General features: G+C 37.1%; 1 protein-coding gene across 1 annotated transcript in view; it reads right to left on the reverse strand.

Moving 5' to 3' along the window:
• The window catches only part of CFAP46 (cilia and flagella associated protein 46), a 93,539-nt gene that overhangs the window by 39,634 nt on the left and 32,560 nt on the right, over window positions 1-21,345 (reverse strand). The window contains exons 17-29 of the mRNA XM_086752003.1: window positions 21,202-21,335; window positions 19,433-19,645; window positions 17,951-18,158; window positions 17,468-17,617; window positions 16,611-16,718; window positions 14,625-14,806; window positions 12,452-12,583; window positions 10,073-10,238; window positions 6,177-6,261; window positions 5,929-6,067; window positions 5,199-5,382; window positions 4,635-4,794; window positions 1,476-1,699 (exon numbers count right to left, since the gene is read on the reverse strand). Of these exons, the coding sequence (XP_086608129.1) occupies window positions 1,476-1,699; window positions 4,635-4,794; window positions 5,199-5,382; window positions 5,929-6,067; window positions 6,177-6,261; window positions 10,073-10,238; window positions 12,452-12,583; window positions 14,625-14,806; window positions 16,611-16,718; window positions 17,468-17,617; window positions 17,951-18,158; window positions 19,433-19,645; window positions 21,202-21,335 (2,085 nt within the window). The remainder of the gene's footprint in view (window positions 1-1,475; window positions 1,700-4,634; window positions 4,795-5,198; window positions 5,383-5,928; window positions 6,068-6,176; window positions 6,262-10,072; window positions 10,239-12,451; window positions 12,584-14,624; window positions 14,807-16,610; window positions 16,719-17,467; window positions 17,618-17,950; window positions 18,159-19,432; window positions 19,646-21,201; window positions 21,336-21,345) is intronic.

Genomic DNA, 21,345 nt, shown 5'->3' on the forward strand with positions numbered 1-21,345 from the left:
ATATTTAAGCATATGAAAGCATCCATTGAAAATTTCTTTATGCATGCAATAGCTTCTGATATTACTTAAAATAAAACAAACATATTAACTTGTAAAGATTAACATATTTTGCTGGAGGAATCAAGAGCAGAATACAAAATATGAACAAAAAATAATGCTGGCTGCTGCACAACTTGTGAAAATTTAAAATTCAAGGTAACATATGTCTTTTTAAAAGTCAGAGGCCGCTGACGTGGCTTGTATTATTCAGGTTTTCAGAGAACATTTTAGTATCCTCTACTGAGTTATTTATGGAGTCCTAACACTTCAGGGTTCGCTTTAGAAATGGACATCTGCAGTCAAGTCTGCTTTACTTTGTACTCCAAAATAAGGTTACGCTGTCCTATAGTACTTTCATTCCTTTAATGCCACATGGTTATTCTTTTTCTCACAGTACCATTCAGATGTAAATATGAATTCTTAGAATTACTGTCATTGTCCTACAACTAGCAGTGACAGCTGCATTAACTCTTTTTTTTTTTAATTTCTAGTAAGTTTATTCAAACAGTAATACTCCTTTCAGATTTTTTTTCACTAGTAAGACACTCAGACAGTCAAGTTCAGGATATTATAAATTATGCTTATGAAAAAATATGAAAATATCAATATTCAATTTTCCTTTTCAAAATTCCTGTCTTTATCATAATTACCACAGGGCTAAGAAACTGCGGGTTTTTACAGCTCATTGGAATAAAAGTTTGCACAAGCTATAGCCTACCGATCTAGCGGATATGTCCCACCTATAGCACTAAGATTGTTTCTATAATTATTTGTTGCATTACTATTATGGAGTATAGATTTAGTCTCTTCAAAGATTTACTCATATTTAATGTATAATTGTTTTCCTATGATTTTTGCTATGATTCTCAATAGCCTTTTAAATTAGGCATTCCACTGAAAAATGAATTAGATTTGTTTGATTTGAAATGTTGTAATAATGGAAGAGTTATTAGAGAATAATAACTGGTGAACACTGGCTGTCTATGCTTTTTCTCAAAAATTAACAAACGAATCAACATCTGAATTTAATTTAACTATGTCACACAATTCTTTTTATTCAAACAACACAGCCCCTTCGATTCAACCCAAGTGAAGATCCATCTGTAATTATCATTCCTCAGAACTGTCAGCAATGTCTTCAGCATGTATTCTGCCGCTACTAAGATTCATTAACAAACTGAAAATACAAAATTCTAGAACTTTTTGCACATCATCCTTAGTGTGAATCTTTTATCCTTAATGTCTCTTCTCTATTTTCCCAAGAGAAACAATTTCCTTGTTTAATCCTTAAACCTGAGAAAATATACTAACTATACCATGAAACTGGAAATTCTGAAGATGTATTTAAAACATCAAATGAATAGCTGGCACTGTAATTACACAAGATAACTTGAAATATACTGGCCGTAACATAACATAACGTCATACAATCTCACCTGCCAGATACGGATGATACAAGCATATGCCATCAAACAGTGCTGCTGGTGAAAAGGAGAACCATGACCAGAAATTAAAGCCATTAATGTCTGGGCTCTAAACAAAGCTTCCAGTTGTTTAATGTTACTCAAATCTTCCAAATTAATTTGGGGCACGGTATCATTTGCTCCAATGTCTATCTTCAAATTGTCTGTACGTGAAAATTTCCATATAGTTAGTTTTTCTTTTAAAAAACAAGTAACATGCTCACAGTGACAGTATTTTTAAAATTTATCCAAAAGTTAAAATTTCTGAATTGAAAATGAAAATATTTATGGAAAAAAAAAAAAACAGAAAAATTGAAATAGTCTACTGCAGATGTTGTTCTTACGGTGATGCAACGCTACTTGTACCATGTTTTCAATGAATAATGTATCAGTTATGTATACTAAATGACGTAAGTCTGACACAGAAATGAAATCCACAGCAAGCACACTTCGTCTTCTTGAAAATGAATCTGTGGGAAAGATGGTCTAATTTACTTCATCCAGTTAATTAGTGTTGTAGTCAAATCAAACTTCCTCTTGATCCTGACGTAGTGGTTTCTATGGTGAGCAAATACCACGTCCTAACTACTAGTTGCCTAGCCAGCAAGAAGTCTATTTGGCCAGCACTCACTTCCAAAACAGAAACAGGCAACAATCCAACCACAGATGGGCCAATGTCAACCAAGTCTAGAACACAGCTCAAGCTCATCCCTGTATCTGTAACAACATATCTACTGGCTCTTGAGGGCAACTACAGAAGATATTCTGCTACTCAATCCCCTCTTTTGTGCTATGTAATTCTATTAGTTTTTCAGTAAACAGCAGTGTTTTATAGAAATTCCAACTCTGCTTGAAATTCAGCTCAAAGCTAAGTAATTCATTAGATTTTCAGCTTAAAGTGAAGTACTATAAAGACATAGTTCTCTTTCAACATCAAATTGATGCTCTACAACACAAAGCAGAGTGCAGTAACATGGCAGCTATCACAGGATCCACTGACTGTCACAGATGATGTTATTAAAGTAACAGGCAAATCAAGTGAATTCTGAGCATGACTAACACAGTATAAAGTTAGGGAAAGTGACAGTTCAGCAGAATAGTTTTATTTTTTCATAATAAAAGATACAGATGGCAAGACACAGACAGGATAGATGCTCTGTGAGATGGGTAGGAAACTGGCTAACACGCTGCACTCAGATGGGAGTGATCAATGGTTTTTACTCAGGCTGCCAGTCTGTCACAAGTCGAGTGCCACAGGCATTGGCATCCACGCTGTTCAACAACTTCATAAATGAGCTGGATGACAGGACTGAAAGCAAGTTTGCTGTTGACACCAAATTGAGTGATGAGGTGGACATGTCAGAATGGAGAGTCTTCTTACAGAGAAACCAGGATAGGCTGGAAAAGTGGGCTAGAAAGAACTGTATGAAGTTCAGTAAGGACAAGTGCAAGGTCCTGCACCTGGGACAACATAACCAAAGAGCCCAGTACAGACTATGATCTGTGTAGCTGAGAAGCAGTCCTGCTGAAAGGGACGTGGGTCCTGGTGGACAACAAGCTGAACATTAGTCTACAGTGTGCTGCTATAGCAAAGAAGACAAGCCAGATCATGGGCTGCATCAGCAGGGCATTACTAGCAGAGTTAGAGATGTAATCATCCCACCCACTGTGTTTGGTGCTTGTAACATCACAGCTGGAGTATTGTGTTCAGTTCTGGTCCCCACAAATAAAAAAAAGACATGGACAGACCAGAGAGGGTTCAAATGAGGGCCACAAAGATGATCAAAGGGCTGGAGAACCTGCCCTATGACAAAAGTTTTAAGGAGTTAAGGTCTTTTCACTCTAAAGAATAGAACGCTCAGGGGGATCTCATCACAGTTTTCCAGTACTTAAAGGGCAGCCACAAAAAGCATGGAAGCTCTCTCTTCACAGTAAGCCACATGGAGAGGACAAGGGGCAACGAGTACAAGTTCCATTGGGAGAGGTTTCATCTTTACATAAGAAAGAAATTTTTTAGAGTGAGAACAATCTATCAGTGGAACGACCTCCCCAGGGATGTGGTGGAGTCCCCGTCCCTGGAGGTTTTCAAGACACAGCTGGACAAGGTGCTAGATAATCTCACCTAGACTCCTTTTTCCACAAAAGGTTGAACCAGATGATCTTTCAAGATCCCTTTCAATGTGGGGTGTTTTATATTTGTATCTATTTTTTCTTATTATATTACTTCGGTTCCCATTAAAGGTTTCGTAAAAAATTTCTTGATAGGTGCTGTAAGAAGTCTAGTAACCATAAACAAGCATGTGAAATTGGGTGGGAAGATCATTAAAGAACAAGTACTAACTTTAAATCACCACAGGGCTGTAAAAAAATGCAACAAAACCACTAATAGAAAAGTACGAATAGAATATTGCTACTGTAACTTTAATCAAATGTGTGATACTAGAGACACTGAACAATTACCTTTTTCAATGCAAACATCAGAAGTACTTGTTGGATCCACCTCATCTGTCCATGCAAAAATGAAAACAGAGCAGATGTTGATTAATGCCACACGCCACACACTACAGTATTGTTGCAGAAATTAGAATTTTTTTTCCTAATTAAATAATGGGGTATCCTATCAAAAGAGGTCACTGAGTCCATACCACTGCAAGTGGACACAAAGTAAAAGGACCTAAAAAATTTTACACAGTTAGATGAGTACTTGAAAGCGTACATCCCTTTGAAAGTAATTTAAAAAAAAAAATCAATCCTAAACTACTAGATAAAGCCAAGGAAAGAGGAATGGACATAGGTACCCAAATCCTGGCCTAGAAACCATCTCCTACAGTTACATCTGGCCCTCCATGAGGATGCATTTGAAACAAACTGCCCGGCACTGCCTTCTGGTAGCATCTCACAACTCAGGAACCTCTTCGTTAGATAGGAGCTGTATCTTACGGCACTGAAAGACTGACAGTAGGTCTCCATGGCGCAACACAGTATTCACAGATATATTTAAGTTAGTGTTGAACAAATTACAGTGAATATTGGAGAAAGTACAGCCAAGCCGGTGTCATTTTTTGCAGTAACTAAGCTATAAATTAAGTGTCCCTTGCATTTTCCTCTGAAGGATATACACCTTCTACATACCTTCTTCTTGTGAGGATTGCATAGAAAATTTCATATGTAGCAAGAGATCTACCACCCAGTCCAGAGGTTTAATAACATCACTCAGGGGAAACTGGTTATGATACAACCATTCAGCAAATTCCATCAGGTAATCAACTTTCTGCCATTCATTTTCTTGTTTCTATAAAAGTAATAAAGGAAGAGTTTGTTTGTGTTTGGTGATGTAAACCCTCAATATGATATTAAGAAGTTCAATACAGTCTTAATAGAAGAAAAAAATAATAATTTGACAATGAGGAGTTTTATTGGCATCACATAATGAGAGTTCTGCTAAACAGAATGTAACAGAAAACTGTATCAGTTAATTCTTTGCTTTATCAAAACTTCCTGCAACTGGCTACTCTTAGACATTTTTCTTTGACAGGACTCAGCTCAACTTCTACTGGATACCAAGATTCAACCAAACACAGTTTTCCAAACGAAGAGCAATTTCAAATTTATAAATTGCAATGCCATGAATCACTTGAGAAATATCATTCTATCAGCACCTGAACGTATAATAAAAACGTAAAGAACCTGACAGACCTGTAAAGAAATGATTGCATTTTGAAAACAGCTTAACTGTCCAACAGTACTTCTGGAGACTGTTACCAAATGACGCCACGTATGTGACAAATAATCTTCACTTTCATCTCTAAATCTCTCAATGTTCCTCATAAAATTGCATCCCAATCTTGCCCTTGCTGTATCCATATGTTTAAAAATAAGGCTAGAAAAAAAGACCAAAAAAAAAGGGAAATTACTAGCATCTGTACCTGTAAAGCAACTTTGTGAGTAGGATAGATATACTAGTTCATATCAGTATAGTACAGAGATGTAAAGTTCACAGACTGAACATAAAAGGACATAAAAGGACATAAAGCTTTGAACTTGGATAAGACTATGTAAACAGTACCCTAGATAATTTAGTTTCCATTTAACATTAATGGGTTTACCCCTAGGAAAACTAAAGTTTCTGCTATATAGCTACATTTCATGCACATCTTTTCTTGGAAAAGTAAGAGACTACTTACACACAAGTTTAAAAAACCCCAAAATTTACAAATATTATGAACAGATTAATGATAGGAAGCACTGCTAACATATGCCTTTTTCATAGAAAGGACACAACAGTGTTTTCTGTTATAAGAACTGACAGGCTGACAAAAAGTAATCATAATATTTTCCCAACACAAAAAAAAACCCACAACAAAACAATTCAGTTTTATACTCCTGGAGAATCAGTATGCTTGTTTTAATATGTCAATCAGCTTACAGTCTGTGTCTTGTCTGAGGCAAAACTTGAATAGCTTCATCCAGAACTTTTAGTGCTGTCTCCCAATCAGCTTTATCAGCATATATGTGGAATAATAACCCATATAAGGAGGTTCTTAATGTCAGATCCTCCTCAGCACCTTTGAAATATATTCAAATGATATATTAATACACTGTAGAGTTAGAATAATAATATTACAAAAAACTGGGTTTTTTTTTATTACCAGATCAAAAGAAAGAAGGACATGCCTGGGAGGAAGCATCCAACTGATAATCCGGAATACTGAAAATCCTTTGTAATCCACTGATGCAAAGGTAACATATCTTTCTTGTCCTAAAAAGACCAAAGAGGAGGAAAAAAAAAAAAAAAAAGCCCTTTATCCTTCAGTTAACATATGCCTAAGTATTACTGTGCTTCTTTCTCATTCAATTAATATGGTTAATATGAACTATTAATCTGTTACTTAAATAGCCACTTGTGCAGGAGATTAAAACCACAGGCATTTCTCCAGAACGAGTTCTACAATACAAAACCAACACAGCAATAATCAAACTCAGTAATACTCCATCAGTTACGCTTGACTAAATAACACGAAATCTCGAAGTACTCAGTCTGTGAACCACAGAACAGCTGAGGCCGTCATGGACCCCCCGGAGCTCTCCAGTCTACAGCCCTACGCAAAGCAGGCTGAAACAGAGCAGGCCGCCCTGGGCCTCGCTCAGTCACCTTTTGAGTACTCCAAGCAGAGACTCCACAACCTCCCTGGTCAAAAACGAGTAACAGCTTATATTTTCAGACTACTTTCAGATCATTTTTAAAAGATGACTTAATATCTCTTGTTCCATTTTGCTTAGCCAGCTTTACCTGTGAAAATTTGACCATCACAATTCTCTAATAACTGTTTCCCTCCCACCTACAGTACAGTTTCGCAACGTCAAAGATATAGTCACTGTCTTCCTTCACAAACAGATCCATAGACCGTTCTATGGAGACACTGATCACTGAATACATAAAGGACTATGCTGTTATTATTAATTATCTGAGCTGTAGCTACAACTTTTTGGTAATCATTACATTAGCATCATCGAAGACTTATCAGATTGGGTCAAATCAGCATTTACTTCCGTAAAGGCACAAAGTCTGACGAATCTAGTGGCCTTCTACAACAGAGTGACTACATCAGTGGACATGGAAAGAGCTACAGATGTCACCTACCTGGATTTCTGTAAGACCTTTGATATGGTGCCCCACAATGTTCTTGAGCTAAATTGGAGAGATATAGGTTTGATGGATGACCGTTAGCTGGATAAGGAAGTGGCTGGATGGCCGCGTCCGAAGAATTAGTCAATGGCTCAACGTCCAAGGGGAAACTAATAATGAGTGGTGTCTCTCAAGGTTCCACACTGGGATCAATATTGTTTAGCATCTTCATCAGTGACATAGACAATGCGATTGAGCACACTCTCAGCAAGTTTGCTGATCACACCAAGCGGACTGGTGCAGTTGACTCCCTAGAGGTCCCTCGGGATGTCATCCAGAGGGACCCTGACGGGCTTGAAGAGCACACTGGTGCAAACCTGGTGAAGTTCAACAAGGCCAAGCTCAAGGTCCTGCACACGGGTTGGGGCAATCCCCAATGTCAGTGCAGACTCGGGAATGAATTGAGAGCAGGCCTGCGGTGAAGGACTTAAGGATACTGGTGGATGAAAAACTGGACATGAGCTGGCAACATGCACCTGCAGCCCAGAAAGCCAATTGCATCCTGGGTTCCATCAAAAGAAGTATGGCCAGCAGGTTGAGAGAGGTGATTCTCTCCCTCCACTCTGCTCTGGTGAGATTCCACTTAGGAGTACTGCATCTAGTTCTGGATCCCCAGTAAAAGAATGATGTGGACCTGCTCGAGTGGGTCCAGAGGAGGGCCATGAAAATGGTCAGAGGGCTGGAACACCTCTCCTGTTAAGAAAAGAGAGTGCTGGAAAAGAGAATGCTCTCAGAAGACCTTATTGTGGCCTTTCACTATAGAAAGGGGTCTTACAAGAAAGATGCAGAAAGATTTTTTTACCAAGGCCTGTAGTCATAGGACAAAGGGCAATGGTTTTAAACTGGAATAGGGTAGGTTTAGATCGGAAATAAGGAGGGGACCTTTTACAATGAGGCTGGTGAGACACTGGAACAGGTTGTCGAGAGAAACTGTGGATGCCTCATCCTTGGAAGTGTTCAAAGTCAGGTTGGACGGGGCTTTGAGCAACCTGATTCAGCGAAAGAAGTCCCTGCCCACAGCAGAGAGGTTGCACTAGACATCTTTAAAGGTCTCTTCCAACCCAAATAGTTCTGTGATTTTATGATTCTGTGGAAGTAACATGAAGGTAAAGGACAGCTTCAATGCTGACCACAGCACATTCAGAGAAAAAAACAAACCGTAATCTTAAGAAAGCTAGTAATAGTAGTAGTAAAGCCTTTGTAGTATTGTCTTTTACTTTTTTTTTTAATCCATTTTTAGTTTTCAGGCTGGTACATATTTCAAGTAAGTGAACTATTGTTTTGCTGAGCTAAACTAAAAGTTATCTTCTGGTATGCACGTCTCCAGATGTGACTGCGTTTTAACACTGCCTAGAGTTAGCGTGATCAAGGATCACTGGAGACCAGTTCCTGCCTCTTACAATGGTTACTACAGCATGTATTAAAAAAATCAGTAACTCTGGAAATAATAAAATATAGAATGCTCTGTTTATAGGAAATACTTGGGTACTAACTAATATTAAAAGTTAACATATTGTCTAACACATAGGAATGACTAACATTTTCAGACATTAAAAGTCTATGCTACCTATGACTGTACACTTTCATTACCTACATTGATGTCTTGCTTTTTAATACAACTTATTAAGGGTTCGCTCTGAAAATACGCTGTAGTAGTGAGTTAACTATATAGACATCATGAGGTATTCCTTTTAATAGGTTTTAAATATATTGTCTCTGCAAATGACTAAACCTTCAAAACTGTGCCTATGGGCAATCACTGTTACATATCCAAACACTGTCAAAGTTCCATTAAGTTTACAGTCTTCACTGTGCTTCCAAGTACACAGTGTACTCATCAGTTCTGTCTCCTACACAACCGGAAACCAAGCAGATGAGTCACTATTTCTGATTATTTGCCATTTATACATGACTTGAAGAGAAATCAGAATTAAGTTGTCTATTTTTGTACTACACTGCCTGATGATCTGAGATGCAGACTCACCTTAGTACCACTGAGCTTCAATGCAAGAGTTATTAGCAAACCCTTCAAGCTCTAATTGTAATTGTGCCCATGGAAATGTAAAAGAATCTCACATCAGCTTCGCTGACATGTAAATCAAATCTAGGAAGAGAAACAGATCAGCTCCCAGGAATTCTAAAGTAAGAAAAGTTGCAACTGTGCAAGGATGCCTCAGTGTGCAGAAGAAATATCCTATGGCAAGACGATATGATACGTCACCTACATGTTGTTTCAAAGGGATGACTTCTTCAGTCTACACATACTGTTCAAAATCAACATATATTTAATTTTATCACTGAGTCTGAATAATCCTTCCTACTGTCAAAGTGCTAAATAGTCTGTTAAAAAAACCTGAAGATATGCAAAGTAGAAATTCCTTTTTGCTGGCAGAAGTTAAATTTGAATCTGCTGGTGTGGGGAATCTTAATTTAGTTACTTTTTTTTTTCCCCCCTGAATTTGTGTTTTAAGTTCTACTACCATTCTTTCCAGAAGTGACAGATTTTTTTTTTCTGGATTTTCTTTCGAATATTTTCTAAACATTCTATTTTGTAAGCATCACAAAGTGAAATACTACAGCCCTTTAGACAGCTAATTATTTTGAAGAAAACTGTTGCACATCTGACAATTGCCTAAAACCAGAATCACCACCAAACGGAAAAAAAAAAAAAGAGTATGACATTCCCTGTACATGTGAATATGTGCTATGTGAACGCAGGTAAGAAACCATATATGTGTTTATGACAAATAACTCACCTTCTCCTCTTCAGAAAGGTATCTTAAGTATGCACCCAGAGCTTCGGAGCAAAGCAAAACTTTTCCTTATCATCAGTACCAATCACTAAACACAAGCACAATTAACAATACCTATGAGATGTTCTTACCTGTTTCTTTTTAGATTCTGCTTTAATTATACTCTTAAGAATTATTTCAGTAGGCTCTTTAAACTGTTCTCTGTAATGTGGAGAACCTAGCAAAGGTAAACACGCATTCCAAAAGTGCCTAGCTGCAAACATAACAAGGGAGTAACTTCCGGCTTCACCTGCATACCTGAAGAAAGTGAAGTACAGCTTAATGAAGGAAAATAAATTACTCTCAAGCCAAAATAAAGGATTTCACTTCTACAAACATCCACATTTACCTTATCTAGGCACCACCATATATAATCTCGGCAACGAGAGGTTAGCATATGAGCTTCATAAAAAAGATGTTTTCCATTTTCATATACAAAACACCTTCACATATTTAGCACAAGCAGCAATAAACAAGTACCATATTGATGCTTTTACTGTATTTCTGTATCATATTAGCTCAAGAGTCTTCATTAAAAAACATGATATTCACACTGGAATAATCTACTGCATTATCTACAGGATTACAGCATCAGTGGACAAGGGACGACCAGTTGATGTCATCTACCTGGACTTGTACAAAGCATTCAACGCTGTCCCGCACGACATCCTTCTCTCTAAACTGGAGAGATATGGGTTTGATGGACAGACCACTCAGTGGATAAGGAATTGGCTGGATGTCCACATGAGGTGTGGCCAGGAGGTTGAGGGAGGGGATTCTGCCCCTCCACTCTGCTCTTGTGAGACCCTACCTGCAGGTTGCCCAGAGAGGTGGTGGAAGCCCCATCCCTGGAAACGGTCAAGCCCAGGTTGGATGGGGCTCTGAGCAACCTGATCTGGTTGGAGATGTCCCTGCTCCTTGCAGGGGAGTTGGACTAGAAGACCTTTAAAGGTCCCTTCCAACCCAAACTATTCTATGACTCTATGAGGCAGCAATGTGCACTTGCAGGCCAGAAAGCCAACCGCATCCTGGGCTGCATCAAAAAGAGCATGTCCAGCACATCAAGGGAGGGGATTCTTCCCCTCTACTCTGCTCTTGTGAGACTCCACCTGGAGTACTGTGTCCAGCTCTGGAGCCCCCAACAGCTCCTGTGGGAGCAAATCCAGAGGAGACCATGAAGATGATGAGAGGGCTGGAGCAGCTCTCCTGTGAGGACAGGCTGAGAGAGTTGGGGCTGTTCAGCCTGGAGAGGAAAAGGCTCCAGGGAGACCTTATAGCGGCCTTTCAGTACCTAAAGGGGGCATATAGGAAAGATTGTGAGAAACTTTTTAACAGGGTCTGTTGTGATAGGACAAGGGATAATGGTTTCAAAATAGAGGGTGGTACATTCAGACTTGATGTAAGGAAAAGATTTTTTACAATGAGGGTGGTAGAACACTGGCCCAGGTTGCCCAGAGAGGCGGTGGATGCCCCATCCCTGGAAACATTCAAGGCCAGGTTGGACGGGGCTGTGAGCAACTTGACCTGGTTGGAGATGTCCCTGCTCCTTGCAGGGACCATCTTCTCCTGCCTATTCAGTATTTAAAGCAATCTTTAAACTTTGGATTCATGACATACACTTCACAATATTAATATGATGCTCTGCAACAGCATAGGCTGAGGACTAGCTCTGCTGAAAAGTATGTGGGGGTCTTGGCAGACAGCAAGCTGAAAACTAGTCAGAAGTGCGCTTTGGCAACAATGACCAACAGCATCCTGGGCTATATTAACAGAGACAGACAATAGATTGAGGGAATTGATTATCATCCTCTAGACCACAGCCAACACAAGTCAGACATTGACAAACTGCAAGGAGCTCAGTGGAGGGCCATCAAGATGATCCAAGGTCTGGAGTACTTGCCTTAAGAGGAGAGGCTGAGAGTAAAGGCTAGTTCAGCGTGGAGAAGAGTTGGCTTTGGGGGACATAGTAAGAAGTGTCTTAATAATTCAACAAAGTTGTTGAGAAGCAGCAGCCAGGCTCTTTATAGGTTGGCAGGACAAGCAAGAATGGGTGTAAGTTGAAATAAGAAAGGTTCAGAGTGGTTACAATCAGAAACTGTTCCCAGATGAGTACAGTCAAGCAGTGGAGCAGGTTATTCACAGAGGTTGTGCAGTCTCCATTCTGGGAGGTTTTCAAGACCAGACTGGGTAAAGCCCTGGCCTGGCCCTGCTTTGAGCAGGAGTTTGGACTAGAGGTCCCTTCCAATCAGATTTTCTTATGATTCTATGACATTACAAGATCAGCTATGTGGAAGATGTGGTACTTGATAAATTTGCTAAACTATAAAAATCTGACAAATCCTTTATTAAGTATTTCAACTCACAACTATTTTGATTTTTATCAGTCTTGGGAGAGAATATGTTGATCCTCAGATCCATAAATCAAATTTTAGGTCTGTTTTATATTAGTCTTCTTTCAAAATAAAACATACCTGGCACTCTGAACAAAGGCTTTTGATGCTGCTACACGCAAATGTCTTCTTCCAGACAAATTTTCCATTATACTCGTTCCTTGTATACAGGCAGTAGCGCTTAACATTTCTTGTCTCAGTCTGTTACTGGGCCTGAATAAAGGCAAATAATTCAAGAAGTGCTAGTCTTACAGTCTAAGAACATACCAGTTCCTACTAATGATGCTTTCAAGTTGTTACTAAATAGATGTCCCTAGCTTTGGATGTTACAAATGCTTCTACTGACTTTTCTTTTCAAATCAAAAAATATTCAAAAGGCTGAACATTTTGTGAAAAGATAATAAAGAAATAAAATATCTTTTTCACTGCTCTAATGAAAATAACTCTGAAATCAGATTTTTAAAATTATTATCTACACTTAGGAATGGGAGAAAATAGATTTGGAGTTTTCTCCCATTATTCACTATTGCACACCAAATAAAATATTAGTCCAAAGTCAAAACTTACATGGCAAGCAATTAAAAACTGAAATAGGGAAAACTAGACAATTTTTTATACTTGCTTTTGGAACTGGTCTTGCTTATGTCTGGTAAACCATGCATAGGGCTCTGAAGAAATTAATTTGGATCATATTTCACTACATTTCATAGAATCACGGAATGGTTAGGGTTGGAAGGGACCTTTAAAGGTCATCCAGTCCAACCCCCCTGCAAGGAGCAGGGACACCTTCAAATAAAAGAATGTAAATTTCAGTCCCAGCTTTTACTCAGTCAAAAATCAGTAAGTAAATACATTTTATACCTTTGGTTAATAGTGATTATGTAAGAAAAGAAGTAATACAATTTGCAGGATTTTTTTTAAACGTCTTACTTACAATGTGCAACTGTATAGAGTAGACATTCTAGTGGGCCCAGTTCCTACCCTGTGGTGAGAACTATCATGCAGTTATGATTTGTGTCCAGGAGAGGACACCAGTGTTCTACCGTACAAGTTAACAAGAAGAAATTAAGTATTTATCCCTTCTTTGTCCTGAAGCTGTGATTTACCAGGGGAAGAGTAAGTTTATCTTCCATTTCTCCGGAAATAGCATTGGCAATCCATGACTACATTTCTTCGTCAAAGAATCAAACATTTTATCATGATAGATACACAGCAAGTATTTTCTCAATTTCTGTAATGTTCTGAAACTATATATTTCATGTTAAGATAACTGATTTGGTTTTTAAAAAAAATAATTTCAAAGAGCAGAATTTTTTTTTAAAGAGAAATTATTTTTCAGAAAGAAAAATGAACAATAAACTGTATCTGAACTGGTTTACATATTTTTTTTTCAAACTTCCTACATTCCAACAAATTGTCACTGAATGCAGTTGGTTCCTTCCTCTTTTGATAAAATTACATTCTGTGTTTGGAGGAAATTCGCAAAAAAAAAATAAAAGGATATAACCTTTTTATAATAAAGGACTCCACCAGAGACCCATTTACAAACCAAACATTTTTTTCCTCTTTTTCTTCGAGATAAAAGTTCTAAATTATCAGTTAAGCAAGATGCTGGGCCTCTAAAGAAATCAGTTACATTTCTGTTGCACCCATATGCACAGGTGGTAATAAAGACATAAAGCCTACCTGACACTAGAGTTTGGAATACAGTAGCTGCTGTCACCTGTTATTACTCACAGCTCCATCCTGTTTCATGAACTGGGTGTAGACCCTTTGTGTATTAGAGCCTTTGTGTTCAGCATTGGAAGCACTTTGCATCAGCTAAAGAACAAGAATAAGCTACTTCCTGCTTGGAAACGACAAAAGCGTGAAAAGACTATGATGCCAGAGGCCACTTCAGAAAAGCAGTGCTCCCCAGGAAGTCACTCAAATGCATGAATATATGACCTGTTGACTCATGGGGTAACAAAATCCATGTATCTTCCTTAACTGGATCCAGAGCAACAATCTGGATCTCACATTACCTTTTACACACGCTACGCTGCAGTTAAATCATCATCTGCAGTACTTAAGTAACTGATAATGAGTCAGCGGAAGCAGGAAAATTTTACTTTCACCTCTAACTGTACAATTGCTTTGTAAACAAGATTCTTTCACTTTTGATTACGTCATCAGATGCATTTACCCTATACACCCTTTGTTCAATACTTAGTTCAAGTATATTACAGCATCATCCAAAGTTCCATGTACTTACATTTCATACTTCTTAGTGTCTCTGTTGTGAAAAAAACTCTCATCCGATTGTAAGATCCTTCTGGAACAAGTCATCGCCATTTCATAGTCATGTGATGCATATGCAAAATATGTAAGTCGTGTCAGTGTCTGCAACTCCACTAAGGAATCTGACCAACTGCACTCTAAAGCCAATTTCACTAACTGGGGGGGGCGAAAAGAAAGAAAATGGGAAAAAAAATAAAAAAGAAGAAAGAGTTAAAAAAATCTCTGCGTTTTATTGTGCTCTTTCTATAGCACTTACATGCTTACAGCTGTACCTTCCATAGAACCCACCTGGACATGGAACAAGTATGTGATAAAACAATCTACAAAAGCAAAGTGTTACGAGAACAATCAAATGCACAATAGAGAAGCATCATTCACCCTGGAGTAAGTATTACAATACTGTATGTAAATTCAGCTGTAATTGCGCATGCTTTTTGACCAGCAGTATCTGCCAGGATTTATTTTATGTCCTCAGCCCTCTTCTGAAAATCAGTGGAACAGGACTTTTGAAATTCAGAGCCCATTTTAGCTAAGCGAAAGGTAAAAATGGGAGATAGAACTGGTTTTACAATAACAGTGTTTCACATATAGTTTCATTATAGGATCTAAGCATCTTCCTTGCTTTTGCATGCATCTGTTAAAGTTCCACCTTTTTAAGATAATGGGAATTGTTAATGAATTGGTCAAAATGAGGATACTACAGTACTATTCTTCAAAACTAAGCTACTGAAGTAATAGCTAAAGCTGACTCATAATATTTGGCATAAATCTGTAGACTAACTAGAATTAGATACCTAAGTATTTACAAGGACCCAGATCCTAGTTTTAGAAAGAAGGACTTCTACAAAAGTGTTAGACAATGTCACCAGATTCCTAGCTAAATAGGGAAATACATCTTAGTCCTTTAAGAAAGCTCTTTACAGAAGGCAGAAATTATAAATGTGGTTATCAAACAGGTAAGCCTACGACTCGCTGTTTTGAAAATACAGGGTGTAAATCTTTCCACACCAGCTTTACTCTTTACCAGCTTGGTAACGAGCAGGATCACACGGGAAGTGTTGCACTGTTCAGCCTGAGTAATCATGGAAGAATGATCAAAAGCAAGTCCTTTAAGAAACTATGCCTCCTGTAAGACTCATCAAAAAGCCACCTAACTCTGTAAATAGTAACAAATGGTAGTTGCATTCTACCTTGCAACTCCAAAAGTAAATTCACTATAACACTGGTTTTTCTGTTGAAATTATTAATACTTCCAATACAAACCCTAAACCATACCTCTCTACAACTACCTAAAAGGAGGTTGTAATAAGGTGGGTGTTGGTCTCTCCTCCGATATAACAAGTGGTAAGACAAGATGAAACAGCCTGAGGTTGCACCAGGGGAAGTTTAGATTGGATATCAGGAAAAAATTCCTTCACTGAAAAGTTGTCAAGCATTGGAACAGCAGCCCAGGGAAGCGGTTGAGTCAACATCTCTGAAAGTACTTCAAAGACGCATAGATGCGGCACTTGGGAACATGGTTTAGCAGTGGACTTGGTAATTCTAGGTTAGCAGCTGGACTTGATACTCTTAAGGGTCTTTTCCAACCTAAATGATTCTAGGATTCTATAATGTTTTCTCCACAAAAAAAATTAAAGGTCAGAAGTATGGTTCTGTACAAAATTCATCTGAACTCATTATGCTCATCTGATGGTTATGGAAATAATCTCTTAGAGCAACATGGGAACAATTCCAATACTGGTATTCTAATGCTATCTGGTTTTTAGATAAATGAAAATATTCAGTCACAACAATCTTCTACCCGTTGTAACTATTCAATCTCTTGGAAAGTTTTAAAGGAAATAATGATACAACCAAAGTTTCAAAACCTATTTTGCTTCCATCCAAAACTGAAATTGAAATCACATTTATACTATGCAGTTTCTTAAAACTCAAGAACTAATAAAACAAAATTAAATACCTTAGATAAGCTAGGGACAGTGAAATCCATGAGACCCAAGCCATTACAGGAATACATTTCTAGACCAACAAGAATTCTTGCCATAGGATTTTGTTCTTCATCATTATTCTAAGCAAAAACAAAGAATTAACATGAACTTTTTTTTTTTTGCAAGTAAACATTATTAAGCACATTAATTGAGATGACAAGGTAATAATAACTATGTTTGACCACCTCAATTTGCATTAAGCAAGTCTTCCTCTCCTTATTGTGTCCTTAAAATGGGAAGTTTTATGCATTTATTTATTTCTAATTAACATTGTGAACTCTGAACTACTAGTTTCAACATTAAAGAAACATAGCAACAATACAACGAATGTAAATTCCATACATCACTGAGGGATTCCAGTTTTACAGACATAATAAAATAAAAAAATAGGAATAAAATACTGATTTCCAACTTACAAGGTCCATATTCTATATATAAAGAGATCATATTAAATGTTGATATAAAAACAGTTCATTTTTGTTGTACATTTTTAATGTAGCCATTTTATTATTTTAGATGTATGAATGCAAAATCAACTTTGTTATAGCATCATCACATGGCAGACATCACCATAATTATTCTTGGCAGCTAAAAATAGAAGGTAGAGTTAAGAAATGTAGACTCACTGCTATGCCCATTGTGAAAAATTGGCTGTATTCTGTAAAGATCTATGGGAACTACAGCCAAAATTTATTTTCATATCCTATTCAAATATACAGAAGAAAACACACATTGATAATTTCAGTCATTATTAAATGAATTTATTAACTTAATTTTAATTTTTCAAATAAAAGTTTCACCATTACGCCGGATTTCAGAGAAATAATACCTCCTTCTGAGTCCCAAGTTTATGTCCGATCTGCTGCTGACTTAACTGTTTTGCTTTGACCCACGTAGCAATAATCTGTTGTTGGGCAGCAATAGGTACTGTTTCATTAGGTGTGGTTCCAGTTGTCACATTCAGGGCAAATTCACAAATCTAAACACCAAGAAGAAAAAAAAAGACTGAAACATAGGAGAAATGTGGAAAGCTCTTTGTATGGAACACGCCATCCATCAGTTATTTTAAAATTATTGCACATAAACCTCACAGTATCTCCATTAGGTAAACCCATACAGCAAACAGAAGTCACAGTAGTCAGCCTCAGTCGGTAAGGAACTTCACTGTGCATTTGGGGAGGACTTGTGGTGGCAGGAACTATAAAATATGCTAGCTTATGTTCTGCAAAAATTTTGACAATTCAATTTATATGAATTGTAATATATGTCAGCAGACTAAAAAAAAGACTACCAAAAAATGACGGCTTTGTACCTCTAAGGCAGCTTTGATGTCAGGAAGTCCACTGGGATCTACTGAAAAGGACTCAATGACATTTGCTTTTTCATGTTTCTTTGCTTTTCTGCTTCTGTCTGTTGCTGCATCTTGTTTTTTCTTCTCAGCAAGTTTTGGCTTTGGAATCCAACAAAGAATTAAGCCCCGAGCCAAAGCATTACATAACATCAATAAAATTGTAGTACTTCTGTACAAGAACACAAAAGTCAGAAGTGCATACTGCATCAGATCAAAAGAGGGATGTGACTTGTAAGTCTAGATTTTTCTTAGAAAATAAAATAATAGATGTTACCAAAAAAATTCCCATTGTAAAAGCAGTTTAAATGGTTAAACATACAAAAAACTACATCCAACTTCTAGTGTTTACATCGTATTTTTTCAGCTCTTTCTATCATTGAATCTTCTATTTCCTCACAAAAAAAAAATCATATTTATGTCAAACACATTTAAAATATAATTTTGTATTAGTGGGCTGCTATGCGTGAAAATAATAACTGGTTCCTAAAAAATTAACCTAAGCCAAACCCACATATAAAATCATTTATTTATTACACTGTATTACTCTTCACGCCAGTCAACCGCTGAGCTGGAATTTTTTTTTAATTCTCCCCCCGCCCCAGAAAACAAACTGAATTATGATTAAGAGATTACTGTTGATACATGCTAATAAGCAAGTATTACCAATCTTCACCTCTGTACAAACTGCACTTCGGGCTTTGTTCTCCAATACCTGTGAAAGAGCCTTCTTTGCTGTTGGTCTGAACAGTCCGCCTTGTGCTGAGGTCACTGTCAATAATGTGCTAAAATTTCCAGGATTTTGTCCCACCCTCAGACTTTGACTTGAGCATCTCCTCTGCAATAGTCAATCATTCTCCCATTGCATTTTCTACAGAACAGGATTTCTCTCAATCACTGTGGAATCTATGTTTCCATTTTCATGGTGTATTAATGTGCACATGCCCTTTTTTTTTTCCTCTTTTTTCTTATCCTTCAGAACCAGTAGTAACGACCTTACTCTCATTAGAAGTACTTATAATGAACTATGTTTACAATATAACTCAACTTCAGAGCAACTGACAGCAAGCAAACATATATTAAGCTGTCCTGCAAACTCACAGGCTAAGAAAATGTTCCCGATTCTTTCCGACTAGCTTAACAAAATGCTATTTCACACACACGTTGCTATTCCACAATGAAGAGAAATTTGTAGTGCCTTGTCTAAAGCTAATGCAGCTTATAGTGAAAAGTAACAAATAACAAATAGAAAGGATTAAAAGTCATTTTCACACCACAAAGTTAAATTTATCTTCTGAACTACTCTGTATACATCCACGTCCTTCTACTACTAATAAAAGTAATCAATAAGTCTTTCACAACACCAAGTGATTTACAATGTTTGCAAGAATATTTTTTCTGTTTTAGAAAAAAAGAGCATGTTCGTAAACAAACATCTAAATTTACCCATTGTGCCCAACAGCCTTGATGGCTCTAAGAAGAATCTGCAGACACTCAGTAATTTCCCTCTGTCTTCCTGAAGAGATAAGATGTCTATTGTAGTTTAAGACATACACCACAGCATTATGAACAATCCAGGCTTCATTCAATTCTTCTCCTATTTCAGCTGCACGTTGGAAGTTTTCCATAGCATACCGAGATAAGTAGTCTATCCATAAACTACAAAATTAGTATAAAGAATCTGTTATTCCAAAATTCAACACTAGAAGGAATTATATCCTAAGGTTAAATATGCAGTAGTATATCTCAATCAACAACAACAAATTTTTAATTACTTTTGAATTGCATACATTAACTCTTCATCCATTAACTTGTATTTTACTTGGATGAGATGACTCAGGAAAGGAATTACTATCAATATAAAATGAAGAGTCTCTGACACTCAAATGGCATTAGCTTAAAAAATAATAGCTACAGTTCATGCTTCATCCACACAGCTTTTTAAACTGCATGTGTGAATCTACAGTGCTAGATGTTATTAAATAACCATGACAGTGCTCTACTTGAATACAGGTACAAGTAAGGCATTCCACTCAAGTGTTCAGGAGGTGTCTTTGTCATGTAACAAGTGCGTGTGTTCTTGCACTCAAAGGTATCGTCAGATGTTCCAAAATGCTAAATTCGTTTTTAATACAATAACATACTTTTCATACTCTATGCAGTAACTTTCTGTGAATAATGTTATTTCTTTTTTTTTCCTTTATTATCAAGATGTACCATTACTTAGAAAAAACAATATTAAAAATACAGCCTCGAATTGACCATACAGAGTGGCCACGGTTAAGGCATAAAACCAAAAGCACGAACTGACACAGGGTATTACTGTGTCAACCACGGTACAGGCCACAGCAGACCAAAGTGCTTTTTTTCCTATGAGTTTTTAATCCATTTGAGTAAACTCAAGAACAGCTTAGTTGCAAATTCTGGAACAGAATCCTCATCATCTTGGTCCCTTGGTTCCGATTAGTTTATACTTCTTCTGATTTTACGGAATATTTGCAAGCAGACAGTGTGAGAAATTTCGCTCAATCTTCAGACTTACTGAACAGACTTAGGGACACAACTCTGACATCCTTCTCTTTCAGGACATGATCACTGTCACAATAAGGCTAATATTAGTACAAATGTGAAGAGAAGAGAATTTAAATATCATCTTCAGAATTCTCCCACATCTCCTCCTTCACAATAAATAATTGTGCGAGACCAGAAAAAAACCCAATACTTGCTACGTTCTCCTCTCTCTTACTCATTTCAGTTGATTGGATGGAACAGACTAGTTTTGCAAACCGAAGGAACTCATTGTATGTATTTGGGTACTCAGACATCATAATAGTTATAGAAGCTATAAAGCAAGACAAAGGGTTTTTATTTGGGAAAAATCTATTTTTAAATACAGAATTTCATGGTCTAAATGTCAATATAACACAGACTTAATAGTTAAGGTTGGGATAATAGCTTTTAGTTTCAAATAAATTAATGTTAAATGAAAAATAAAATGCACACTCCAGAATGAAGGTAAACTAAAGAAAAGATATTTCAAACATTTTTTTTAGATTCTTTTCCTTTTCCCGTTACCATGACTACCTAAAATTATGAAGCACCTGGTGAGAATGAATTTTACTGAGAAGAAATCACTTTTGCAATTATCATCTGTGTGTGGTAATAACAATCTGTTAAGAGTTCCTAGGGTCTTGTTATATATTAAAGAAAAGCACCTGTATGTTTTCCACTCTGGATCACTTTCAGGAAGATAGGAAACACATCCTGTAAGATACTGGCTTTTATCTTCAGGAGGTACAGCGCGATCATTCAGTTCAATTCCCTGCAATCTTAATAAATTAACAGTTGCCTGGAAAGAT

This window comes from Chlamydotis macqueenii, chromosome 7, assembly GCF_036417535.1.
Source record: "Chlamydotis macqueenii isolate bChlMac1 chromosome 7, bChlMac1.mat, whole genome shotgun sequence".
NCBI lineage: Eukaryota > Metazoa > Chordata > Aves > Otidiformes > Otididae > Chlamydotis > Chlamydotis macqueenii.